This window comes from Macrobrachium rosenbergii, chromosome 12 (genome assembly GCF_040412425.1).
Source record: "Macrobrachium rosenbergii isolate ZJJX-2024 chromosome 12, ASM4041242v1, whole genome shotgun sequence".
Classification (NCBI taxonomy): Eukaryota; Metazoa; Arthropoda; class Malacostraca; order Decapoda; family Palaemonidae; genus Macrobrachium; species Macrobrachium rosenbergii.
Window position 1 is genome coordinate 30,356,384 of NC_089752.1, and position 13,794 is coordinate 30,370,177.

At 37.6% G+C, this 13,794-nt stretch overlaps 2 protein-coding genes across 9 annotated transcripts in view; one reads left to right on the top strand and one right to left on the bottom strand.

The window, feature by feature from the left end:
- Positions 1–13,794, bottom strand: part of Alg-2 (Apoptosis-linked gene-2) — a 279,592-nt gene that overhangs the window by 264,521 nt on the left and 1,277 nt on the right. For 3 of the 7 annotated variants that reach the window (XM_067113782.1, XM_067113792.1, XM_067113780.1), the window contains exons 1-2: positions 12,576–12,951; positions 424–505 (exon numbers count right to left, since the gene is read on the bottom strand). The gene's annotated coding sequence lies outside the window, so the exon portion shown is untranslated. Of the gene's footprint in view, positions 1–423; positions 506–12,575; positions 12,953–13,794 lie in introns of those variants that run through there. The other 4 variants (XM_067113781.1, XM_067113783.1, XM_067113779.1 and 1 more) reach the window with 3 other exon arrangements.
- LOC136844489 (uncharacterized) overlaps positions 1–13,794 on the top strand; it is a 190,819-nt gene that overhangs the window by 133,775 nt on the left and 43,250 nt on the right. For both annotated transcript variants that reach the window (XM_067113775.1, XM_067113776.1), the window contains exon 5: positions 52–114. In XM_067113775.1, the coding sequence (XP_066969876.1) occupies positions 52–114 (63 nt within the window). The remainder of the gene's footprint in view (positions 1–51; positions 115–13,794) is intronic.

Here is a 13,794-nt window from a genome sequence, read left to right on the forward strand (position 1 = left end):
TGCAACAGTAAATAAGACAGTTTTTAATTATGAAAACCATTTTCTTTTCAGATGAATATGAATCCAGTTGTGGCACTCATGTTCACCATCGATTTCTTCTTCCTCGTCTTGAACGTAAGTACAACTGGTTAAAATTATTTTCCCATTAAATTACAGTAGTTTTCAGTGAGGAAAATTAACGAACAAACGCACGAACTCTCTCCCTCTCTCCCTACTTTACAATTTTTTATTTATTTAATGTGAAGTTTACGACTTTGGCCTCCAAAAGTTATTAGAGCGAAAAAAAGACCAAGAAACCTCAGAATATTTGCAGTGGTAATTGTAAGCTGATTATATTACCTTATTATACTGTACATCTCTGCGAGATAGGATACATGCGTATGTGCCCAAAGGCATGTATCTTACGGCAACGTGAATACTTACATGCTCCCTTAAATCTTAGGCCTCACTATGAACCATTGCCGCTCGCACCAGCTTGTCACCGAACTTGACGCAGATTTGATGCCTGGAAGAGAGAACGCCAAAATTAAAAGCGAGCATTTTTGTGTTAATGGACATATACATGCATAAGTGTTTAGTATTTACGCAGTATGTATATCTTATGTGGTAGTTGTAACTTTTTTTTTCTTTTTTTTGCATGTCCAAAGTTACAAAAGTGCGCTCTCTCGTTTTAATATAAACGCACCTCATATACTTCAAGGTCTTGTTATCCACTGTTACCTAAATATTCTGAATTTTCTTCGTACTCGGGAGGACAAATTACACTAATAACCTTTAAAGAGCAACGGCGTAAACTTCAGAGCACCGCCGGCCAGAGAATAAAAAAAAAAACAAGTTAACTGCAAAAGAGGGAGATGGAGAGAGAAAGAGAAACCAGTAATACTTCTGCTCGCAATTCTCTTCTGACTTACATCTTTTTCTTCCTAGAGACGTCATAATCAAGGAAAGGTAAAAGAAAAAAAAAAGTACTTCAAAGCCCTTCCTAACAACTACTCTTTGGCTCTTGTCATGGTTACGGAACCTTCAATATGAGTCGGGAGGTCATCTTACATCAAGGTCGACCTGACGAGAGCCGTAATCAAAACTCGAGTGAGAAGAGTTTTAGCACGACGAGTGGTCCTCAACCCCAAATTGAGTGGGACCTAAGAAGTCATATGTGCAATGGCAGGGAGCCAGCCAATAACACTGGGGGCAATGACCTTGAAACAGCCCCCACAATATCTTATCATAATCGGATGGGTGCCAATTTGGACTTCTGTATAACCAGCAGTTGAGAGAGAGAGAGAGAGAGAGAGAGAGAGAGAGAGAGAGAGAGAGAGAGAGAGACAAAACCTTATCAGAAAATATATCTAATACTGGTAGAAACAAGGTGACTTATAAGGCCATAGGAAAAATAGTGTTCAAAGAAAAATTAAAAAAAAATAGCGCTTAGTCGGAATAACTGCGATTTCATGCATCGACGTCTGACTTACTGAAAAAAAATATCTTCTGGCAGGATTTTATGATGAACTGAGACGCGAGTATATGAACAAAAATTCTGCAGCTATAATTATTATTTAAATTCACATTTATATACTTACACGATGTATATATACACACTCGTTGACATACACACATACAAGCGCGCGCGCGTGTATGTGTGTATTTATGGGCAGGTAGTCATAACACTCTTTTCTTTAGTGAGAGAAAGCAATTCGAATTCTGTTAACGTAGGCAGTGAGTTATGTACCTGATAATCAGTCGAACGAGGTGGGTTGCAAACATGGGGAGAAGAAAAAGGCACTAACGATCATATCCCAAATTACTGGCTGAGAAACTGAAAAGTTATACATTATGGAACCACCCCGTCTCAGGGTCAAAGCGAAATAGTTAAAACAAGTGGCTTTTGCATTTGAAGTCTGTCTCTGTTATGCTTCTTTTCTTTATGTTTATATATATATATATATATATATATATATATATATATATATATATATATATATATATATATATATATACAGTATATGCATACACAGTATATTAGTAATGTCCATAGGCAGCTATTTCAAAGCCACGGTACTCACATACCAAAACATAAAGAAAAGAAGCATAACAGAGACAGACTTCAAATGCTAAAGCCACTTGTTTTAACTATTTCTCTTTGACCCTGAGACGGGGAGGTTCCATAACGTATTACCTTTCAGTTTCTCAGCCAGTAATTTGGGATATGATCGTTAGTGCCTTTTTCTTCTCCCCATGTTTGCAACCCACCTCTTTCGACTGACTATCAGGTACTAACTCACTGCTTTCGTTAACAGAATTCGAATTGCTTTCTCTCACTAATGAGAGAAAGCAATTCGAACAATATTTCATTTTGCTCTAGGCTGCTTAAGAATTTGTTACTGAATCGCAGTCGGTTTATATGAAAGTGTTCCAGACAGTGAAGTCCAGTGGGATCTTCCCTAGCAAAAGAGAGAGAGAGAGAGAGAGAGAGAGAGAGAGAGAGAGAGAGAGATTTCGGATAGTGAATCTAAATTAGATTTCCCCAAAGGAAAGCAGTGAAAGAGAATTTCTGTCGGTGATTCCTGGTACAACTCCCCTCGAGAAAAATAGAGAGATGGAGAGCGAAATTTGATTGACAGATTTAATGGAGTAATCTGTTGTCATTTCACAAGGTTATCGACGCCACTAACACACAAACTCACAGAACCAAAAACGTCATTAGCGAGGGAATCAACTATCAAACCGAGGACGTGTCAAGGTATTTCAGAAACATAAAAAAAAAAAATGTTAGATAATGAGAATGTGAATCAGCTACTAGAATCGAATCGTGAATATTATTATTATTATTATTATTATTATTATTATTATTATTATTATTATTATTATTATTATTATTATTATTTATGAAGAGATTTTCTTGGCAGTAGCATAATGCACTGATCTTAGCTCGTAAAATACTTGAGTAGAATGAGTAGATGTCCAAAGATGGTTTAATACGTTAACGTAAAAGGTTATTATAATTTATAGAAAATGACAATTCAAACAACCTGTATCAAACACCTTCCAGGATGAAACTAACTATTATGATCCAGATGAAAGGATGCAATTTTTAATATGTGACAAACTATAACACAAAATACTATACTATTTGCGGTATCAGCCCAGACAAGCACAATTTTATGAACGAAACAAATATGGACTCTTCAATTTGATCTCCATCTGCATTTTGTCTTCTGAAATTCATCAATTATCCTTTAATCATTTCCTTTTTTTCCGAATCTTTTCTTGAAACCTCCAAAAGGTATGGAATGGAATATAAAGTTTAGGCCAAAGGACAAGCGCTGGGAACCATGAAGTCATTCAGCGCTGAAAGGGAAACTGACAGTAAAAAGGTTTTAAAGAAGTAACAGGAGGAAAGCCTCGCAGTTGTACTATGAAACCATTGTTAGGAGAGGGTGGACAGCAAGATGGAAGAAAGAGAATATAAACGGAGGCACAGCAAAAAGGGATTGCAGGGGTTGCAGCTAAGGGCCGAAAAGACGATGCAAAGAACTTGAGTAATGATTAGCGAGGTTCTCTGACGGCACTACCCGTGTGGATGAGTCTTTCAAGTGGTCACATTTTCGATCTTTCCAGGGGAACCCAGCTTCCAGATTTACCTTTTTTCCTGTTGTCCACTTGGATCCGCACATTTTTCCATAATTTACCTCGAAACCTCTTCCCAGAGACCCATTTTCACATCATTTCCCTTAAAACCCTCATTCAGTCACATCTTATTCTTACCAGTCAATCTACTACTTTTTCATTTTCACTAGGAAAACATTCTCTGGGGTACATTTGGTCATTATATATTTCCCTAAAATTACTCATTCATACTCACATTACTCCAGTTTTTTCATGAAAACCTTCACCAGGAGTTCAATTTTTATAGTTTTTCCTGAAAACCTTCCAGAACTCGTTTTTTCACATTTTTTCCTAAAACCTTCACAAACAAAACACTTTTTGTATCTTTTTCTGAGCATCCTCCCCCAGAATCACATTTCCTACGCGCCCCTGAAATCATTCACCGGGAATATTTTATTTCATTGTTTCCTCCAATAATTTTTTTTACCTATCTCTGAAAACTTTTGTTCAGAAATCACACTTTTTCCATTTTCCCTTGACACATTTTCTCAGGATCACATTTTCCTTTTTTTTTTATGTGGGTCCACGCATTCCGCTTTCGTCCTCCATGTCACTCGCTGAAAGTAACATCCTCAGTAATGAAGTTACAGAGGTCAACGAACCTCAAATTTTACTCGAGTTTTAAGTTACACTGCATGCCAGTACAACTCTCAAACTCTTTTCTCTCTCTCTCTCTCTGTCTATTCCCTGAAAGTAAGATTAATTTTTGTCTTTCAAAGGATTATGTAAACAATGGAAGTCCTAAGAGTGACGTCTCCGGAATCAAGAATGCTCTTGAGCATTGGAGAAAAAGTGATGGATTTGTTTAATGCTCGTCTGAAATTATGGATCCTCTCTCCCTCTCTCTCTATCTCTCTCTCTCTCTCTCTCTCTCTCTCTCTCTCTCTCTCTCTCTCTCTCTCGAAAATCACGGAAAATATATTTTCACAGTACCTGTAAGTCTTACCCTTCCTAATTCAAACTGATTGCATCCAGCTTCATAATGAATACTTTATCGAAGAGTGTATTAAGCAAATTTTTCCTTCAAATATTATAAAACAAACCATGTTTATCATTTCGTCATCCTCCAAGTCAAAAAGTTACTTTCTTTGCAGGGTATACAATGGAACACCCATGAGTCTAGTTCACAGAATAAACTTGACTGTATTCACTAGAATTAAAAGACTACTTTTCAAAAATTAAAATACAAATATTTATTTGAAGTTTCATTTTACGGGCGTAATAAAAAGTCATTTAATTGATATTCAGGAATTAGTTTATTTAGATTAAATAGTTAAGCGGGTTTTTAGGGGAAAATTCCATTTTGAGTTTCCATGAATTTCTAGATGATTTGGAAGAATTCCTGAATCAGAGTAATTTCATAAATGATGTTTTCAGACACGACCATGTATTATTATTACTATCATTACTGTCATCATCATCATTATTATCATTATTATTATTACTATATTCATAAGCAAAATTTTAAGTACTTTCAAATCTGGTTATGTCATTCCAAGTATTCATTCCCTTCTCTCTCTCTCTCTCTCTCTCTCTCTCTCTCTCTCTCTCTCTCTCTCTCTCTCTCTCTCTCTCTCTCATGCGCAAGAGCTTACAATTTCAGGCTACTGCTTATTATGCAAAACAGGTAATATGAACAAGCAAAGACAAAAACACAAAAAACGCTCGTCTGGTAGCGACGTTTATTCAGAGACGAAAATAAAAATGAATAAGCTGCTGAAGGTTGAAAGTAATGGTTAATTGCTAAACGTTTAATATTAATTAACGAAGCATATTCTCTCACAACCGTCAGCCATGTTTAAACTTTGTTTCAGACGTACCTTTAAACAGAACTAGAACAATTATGAGCCATTAGATTCGTTAACATAAGGAATGCACGCACACAAACATACATACGCGCACACACGCACATATATATATGAATATGTATAGGCTATATATATATATATATATATATATATATATATATATATATATATATATAGAAATCATCAACACACAATCACGTGTGGAACAGAAATAAATTTCTGACTCACGTCGGGATCGAACCCAGGTCTCTCAGGTGGAAAGCAAGGGCGTTATCCACTGGGCCATACAAGTCTAAAAGAAGTTGGAACCTGAGAGCAACTGCACCCAAGGAATTACCTGGGCAAGCTAACTGCTTGCATACCAGCGAGTTTTCCCCAACTTCCCGACTCAGCAATGACCCAGTAGACAACATTTCATTCGAATTATCCCTTCTGAGTGAATAAGATAGAAATCATCAACACACAATCACGTGTGGAACAGAAATAAATTTCTGACTCACGTCGGGATCGAACCCAGGTCTCTCAGGTGGAAAGCAAGGGCGTTATCCACTGGGCCATACAAGTCTAAAAGAAGTTGGAACCTGAGAGCAACTGCACCCAAGGAATTACCTGGGCAAGCTAACTGCTTGCATACCAGCGAGTTTTCCCCAACTTCCCGACTCAGCAATGACCCAGTAGACAACATTTCATTCGAATTATCCCTTCTGAGTGAATAAGGTATGCAAGCAGTTAGCTTGCCCAGGTAATTCCTTGGGTGCAGTTGCTCTCAGGTTCCAACTTCTTTTAGACTTGTATGGCCCAGTGGATAACGCCCTTGCTTTCCACCTGAGAGACCTGGGTTCGATCCCGACGTGAGTCAGAAATTTATTTCTGTTCCACACGTGATTGTGTGTTGATGATTTCTATCTTATTCACTCAGAAGGGATAATTCGAATGAAATGTTGTCTACTGGGTCATTGCTGAGTCGGGAAGTTGGGGAAAACTCGCTGGTATGCAAGCAGTTAGCTTGCCCAGGTAATTCCTTGGGTGCAGTTGCTCTCAGGTTCCAACTTTTTTAGACTTGTATGGCCCAGTGGATAACGCCCTTGCTTTCCACCTGAGAGACCTGGGTTCGATCCCGACGTGAGTCAGAAATTTATTTCTGTTCCACACGTGATTGTGTGTTGATGATTTCTATCTTATTCACTCAGAAGGGATAATTCGAATGAAATGTTGTCTACTGGGTCATTGCTGAATCGGGAAGTTGGGGAAAACTCGCTGGTATGCAAGCAGTTAGCTTGCCCAGGTAATTCCTTGGGTGCAGTTGCTCTCAGGTTCCAACTTCTTTTAGACTTGTATGGCCCAGTGGATAACGCCCTTGCTTTCCACCTGAGAGACCTGGGTTCGATCCCGACGTGAGTCAGAAATTTATTTCTGTTCCACACGTGATTGTGTGTTGATGATTTCTATCTTATTCACTCAGAAGGGATAATTCGAATGAAATGTTGTCTACTGGGTCATTGCTGAGTCGGGAAGTTGGGGAAAACTCGCTGGTATGCAAGCAGTTAGCTTGCCCAGGTAATTCCTTGGGTGCAGTTGCTCTCAGGTTCCAACTTCTTTTAGACTTGTATGGCCCAGTGGATAACGCCCTTGCTTTCCACCTGAGAGACCTGGGTTCGATCCCGACGTGAGTCAGAAATTTATTTCTGTTCCACACGTGATTGTGTGTTGATGATTTCTATCTTATTCACTCAGAAGGGATAATTCGAATGAAATGTTGTCTACTGGGTCATTGCTGAGTCGGGAAGTTGGGGAAAACTCGCTGGTATGCAAGCAGTTAGCTTGCCCAGGTAATTCCTTGGGTGCAGTTGCTCTCAGGTTCCAACTTCTTTTAGACTTGTATGGCCCAGTGGATAACGCCCTTGCTTTCCACCTGAGAGACCTGGGTTCGATCCCGACGTGAGTCAGAAATTTATATATATATATATATATATATATATATATATATATATATATATATATATACATATACATATATATATATATATATATATATATATATATATATATATATATATACAGAGAGAGAGAGAGAGAGAGAGAGATAGGCTATATACGTATATATACATATATATATATATATATATATATATATATATATATATATATAGAGAGAGAGAGAGAGAGAGAGAGAGAGAGAGAGAGAGAGAGAGAGAGAGAGAGAGAGAGAGAGAGAGTTTTAGGGGGGGTGGCATCAGAATGTGTTAACCTTCCAGTTCTCAACAAGCCTTACGGGGTAAGGTTTAATAGTCCCATTGCATTCTCTTCTCTGTTTGCTGCCCACAAAATTCATGTAGCCTAACTAGTAGGTCCTTAATTCTCTGCTGTGGTCAATAGAGTCACAGCTGGATTTAACGAAATTACCGTAAAGAGTTCCGACTGTGCAGGAAATTGAACCCAAAACCTTTCGCTGGTGAGGTGAATGTCCTAGCCACACTATATCACGAGTAGGCCTACCCATGTGTGTGTGTATAAGTGTGTGATGTCTCTTGTTGAAGCAGAAGGAACAAGCAAAGCTAATTCCCTGCTGTTTATTTTACATCTATGGAAATGGTACGGCGGCCTACAGGAAATTAGGTATTTCACCGAATAGGCCTAAAGCTCAGCAGGTCCCTAATCATCTCTATTGATATGGTACGGGATTGGATGCCTACTAATACAGAGTTCATTAGCTGTATTAACCACTTCCCTCTCTCTCTCTTTCTTCCTGGCTAAAGGTACTGAATGATGTTAGTAATATATTGCCTTGTTATTATTTTGTTGTAAATTATATTTCCAATCTCCACTTTTCAAAATCTTCACATTTCTAGATTTCCACAAAGTTCGTCATAAGGATTTATTCTTAGATTAAAGATGGAAACTGGGAAAAGATAAAGATGAAGAAGTTGAGAACAGGAAATAGGGAGAGACCAAGAGAATGGATGAGAAGGAAAAAGGAGAAGAGCAATTAAAAACGTAAGTTGTACTGATCTTACCGTAAAGATGAAGAAGTTGAGAATAGGAAATAGGGAAAGACCAAGAGAATGGATGAGAAGGAAAAAGGAGAAGAGCAATTAAAAACGTAGGTTGTACTGATCTACCCGGTGTATGTTACGTGAAAATTAGGGTAGCATATGCCGTCAAAAATGACGGCAATAGTAGTTAGTGGACATTATCCCTAGATTGTCGTTGCTCAACAGGGGAAAAATGAACAACCAGAAAAAGTTAGTCTAATATTTTGTTGCTATTCACTTACCTTCATATTTTCACTTATATATAGACAACTGAATGGCACCTTGCAAGTCAGTTGCACACGAATATATGCTGATTCGCATTCAGGCACAATGAATTTTATTATTATGCCATTGGTTGACTGACTGTCAAGCACCTGTTACTAATTTTTTATTCAAAACGCTCGCCACTTCACAAGTAGTATAAATAATGAGAATTTCCTTACATAATTAAAGTAAAAAAGTGAACCTGAAGAATAGGTCTAAATCAACACTGCTTTGGATTAACGACTTTTTCAAACTAACCTAAACACTGAAAAAGTTACTTCAGCACAATGGCATCTGGAGCTCAAGCTCGCTCAAGAGATCACGGAGTCTCACAATTTTCAATCACTTTTTATTCCTGGTGACGTCATATTCTCGGTTCGTCTTTGGGTTTTCATTATAACTTCTAAAGCCTTCAGACCTCTCTCTCTCTCTCTCTCTCTCTCTCTCTGTCCATGTTCAGGACATATCTACAGTACATTAAGTCCGTCTCCAGGACATATCTACATTAAGTCTGCCACATCGTATATATATATATATATATATATATATATATATATATATATATATATATATATATATATATATATATATATATATATATATATATATATATATACTGTATATGAAAGCTGTCAGTCAGTCTCTCTCTCTGTCTAGAACATATCCACATTAAGTCTGCCACATCTTATATATATATATATATATATATATATATATATATATATATATATATATATATATATATATATATATATATATATATATATATATATATGAAAGCTGTCAAAGTCTCGTATGTTGGCGCCGAAATTTCTAAAGCTCGTGCATTTTAGTGTTAATTTTTATAATTTCGTTGTTGATTTTTGTACTAAGCATTAATAAAGACCAATTATATTTATATGATTATTATCACTTACTAATTAGGGGGAAGTCAAACGAGCAATCAAGCTAAACAGGCTCCACATCAACAAATCAAAGGAAGAGAAATGCAGGATATTAAAACAAGAATGAAAGTCTCAAATAAATGCAGACGAACGAACAGACAAACGAATAAATATTGAAATGCTCATATTAAGTTGGAACCGACTCCCCGCTATCAAAGCGAGTGCAGTATTCGGCGGAATAACTCCGACGTGATTGCAGGGGGCGATTTACTTTCCCATTCCCGGACTAGAAGTTTTTAGACTAATTTCTCTCCATAAGCTGGACCCTCGATAAGTGGATTCATTTCAGATCAAAGCGGATCTTTCTATCTCAATTACTATCAAGCCGGTTTCTCTCGCAACTCGACCGCGCGCCGAACCAATAAATGGGAATTCCACCAATGAGATCAAAAAGAAGCTTGACCAAACCGAAACGTTTTCAGCAAAGCAAACACATTACTGGAACATATGCATTAATCTGGGACGTCAAAACTGTTTTTGTTCATAATACCAGCCGAAAGTTAAGTATACCTTAGTTTAACCAGACCACTGAGCTGATTAACAGCTCTCCTAGGGTTGGCCCGAAGGATTAGACTTATTTTACGTGGCTAAGAACCAATTGGATACCTAGCAATGGGACCTGCAGCTTATTGTGGAATCCGAACCACATTATACCGAAAATGAATTTCTATCACCAGAAATAAATTCCTCTCATTCTTCATTGGCCGGCCGGGAAATCGAACGCGGGTCTAGGAGAGTGCTAGCCGAGTACAATATCGACCCATCCAATGAGGAACTACATAATACCAGTCGAGGTTGATGGTAGTGGTTGGTTCATATTACGCTGGCCTTATGCCAGCACGACCCCCTCCCTCAGGGTCTTGTCATTGTGGTAGTGGTGGACGGGTATACAAGGCGTGGTGCGAACCTCTTGGCTCGACCAACAAACCGAGAACAGCTCCACCAACAATAATAATAACAATGCTGCCAGCAACCATATTAACTTAGAGAAAAAAAAAAAACAGCAAAAAGCATAAAAAACACTCACAAGAGCAATTTTTGCAGAAACAAAACCCGCCACAATAACAAAGACTCCGAGTCCCGCCATCATGATGGCCATTATGATTTTGAAATGGAGCGATGATTACAATTTACTCTATTCATTGCGTCTAAATTTGAGGACGTATGAAATGGTAATAAATAAAATTGTCGGTCATTAAGGGGTGGGAGAAATCGTTTAAATTCAAGCCCCTATATTATTTTTCAGTAATACAGAAAAGCGGAAAAAGAGTACCTACTTGTACAGCATTTTACAATTTGTAATTTTTTACTGTAAAATCCCATGTCAGTCCATCAATTTACTCTCTCTCTCTCTCTCTCTCTCTCTCTCGAAGACCGATGTCCGTTTCTAATTCTAGCATGAAAAAATAGAAAATAAAGGAAAAGAAAGGAGAGAAGTTAGCCATGAAGGAAACCATAGACCAAACTGTCAAAGGCTAGGCCTGGATGACAAAAATAAAAATGTCAATTCTTGTATTCGGGAATTCGGCATGTAACGGATCTTACTCTATTGTTTACTTTGCAGTTTGGACTTTTTTCCCACGATTACTACTAAGAATCACTTATTTTTTTAACCACAATCACTCAGTGCGTCTAACAATAAACGGAGGGGGGGACCATTAGGGAACAGAGACATTTTTTAGTTCGGGAAAATAGCTCGCTAAAATTTAAACCACAGCAACGATAGCATACATACATTCAAATCATTACGTAAAGTACTAGGAAAACTGCATTTTATGCAAATTCGCAATAACAATGACTTCACAAGGGAGGTACCCTGACGATTCTCATTCTCAGCGCTGACTTCATTAAGTGCAGACAGAACATCTTTTCTCATGGGCGCAGTAGGTAAACCCGGATCTAGAAGACTTAGTCCTGACACAAAACTACGAGAAGTAGGTGTATCACCTCACATGTGATTCATGGTGGCGATGTATGTATGTATGTATGTATGTTTATATATAATATATATACTAAATAAATAAATAAACTAAATAAATATATATATATATATATATATATATATATATATATATATATATATATATATAATTTGCACCCACACATACAGTATGTAGAAATATATATACATATATATATATATATATATATATATATATATATATATATATATATATGCATATATATATATATATATATATATATATATATGCATGTATATATATAACATGATGCCTAAAGAAAACTGCAGTTACGGTATAGGCATTGTTTAAGGTTCTTTGCTGCATACCTTAGGCCCACAGCTGCGACCCCTTTCCTTCCCTTCTACTGTACCTCCGTTCATATCCTCTTGCGTCTTACTTTCCATCCTCTCCTAAACTGTTTTGCAGTGCAACTGCGAGTTTTTGCTCCTGTTACACCTTAAAACTTTTTTATCCTCTATTTCCCCTTCAGCGCTGAATAACCTCATAAGCACCAGCGCTGGGTCTTTGGCCTAAATTTTATATTATATTCCATTTCTATTTAACAGGAGGAAATAATTATTTTCTTACCACTGAACTACCCTCTCGCAAACACACTCACACACCCTTATACTGAAGTTGTAGATCGATATACTGTAACTACCGCACGTATGATGCCAATTTTTTATAGTCCTATTAGACTTTATATGATCATGGGTTACTATGTTCATTAAAATCAAAATGTAACTCCAAAAAACTGCAAAAGAATGTATAATTTAGAATAAGGATAATGTCTCACTAACTCATCTAGACCTATGTTTTTGGACAACAAAGCCTTTCCAATTACTGGTCTCGTGGTAAGCATTAAATTGTAGTACCAAACTATGGAAGTATAAATACCCTCGACGGCTGCTCCTGAATACGTTGAAGTTCGAGACACTTCAGTTCTTTGCGGTATGTTATCCTGATGTTGGTAATGCCGTTGTCACTGTATCTTTTGAGGTTGATTGATCCTTCTTGAAATAGCTTTTAGAGCACTATCTCGTGAGCAACTTTAAATGTGATTGTTGCCTTTGGACTTAACTTTCCCGATGTATGGGTATTTATATAATTCAATCAACTCTCAAGTCTTTGTCACGTGAATCCAAACTACAAAAATACACAGCCACACGTCGTTAACTGGAGTTGCTAAGCTACTGAAGTGTACCACAGCCAGGACAGCCTACTACCACTACTCTTCATATAAACCGTCACACATGACGTCAGGTTCACGTCTAGATCGTCCGATCCCAGACTCCGCCCAATTTTGGCTGGACGTTGGCATTGGTCACTTTCTTGGCATTTACGATGGTCGTAGCGTATAAAGGGCCCCATAAATGTTACGTTCGCCGGATCCGGTCGTCTGAACCGGAAGTAAACCTCACTGTCTATGGTGTTCTCCTCCGGCCAAAAGTGGGCGGAGTCCGTCGGCCTCTCCGACCAGCTCGCAACCTGCCGTTGCCAGGTTCGTGGCTTCCGTTTTAGTTCAGGTGGCCGGAAGCCTCCACGTCTATGGCATGGTCTCAGATTTACTAGTTTCAACTAGGCGCTGAAAGGGTAACATGGCAGCTACGTCGGCAGACTTGTTCTTGGAGGAGTTTATTGAACGTCGTAGAAAAGCGAAATGAGGCTTATGATAAATTAGTTTGAAAATTACAAGGAGAAGAATGTTGTGTGTGTATGTATATATATATATATATATATATATATATATATATATATATGTATGTATGTATGTATGTATGTATGTATGTATGTATGTATGTATGTATGTATGTATGTATGTGTGTGTGTGTTTGGAGAAGAGAAATGGATGATCTCACGCTTTATTTAATGAATTGAAACTTTACCCAGGTGACTGGTTTAATTACCGGAGAATGGACGAGCAAACCGACATGGAATTATTATATATATATGGTCTCCTCTCTTATAGAAATAATAGACACATTTGTTTGAGACAACCAGTATCACTGTACGAGAGGTTGCTGGCCACACTTCGCTTTGGCGCCACAAGTCGTTCCTTGGGGCATATAATCCCAGAGACATGTAAAGCAATTATTCAAGTTATGCAACACGAGTT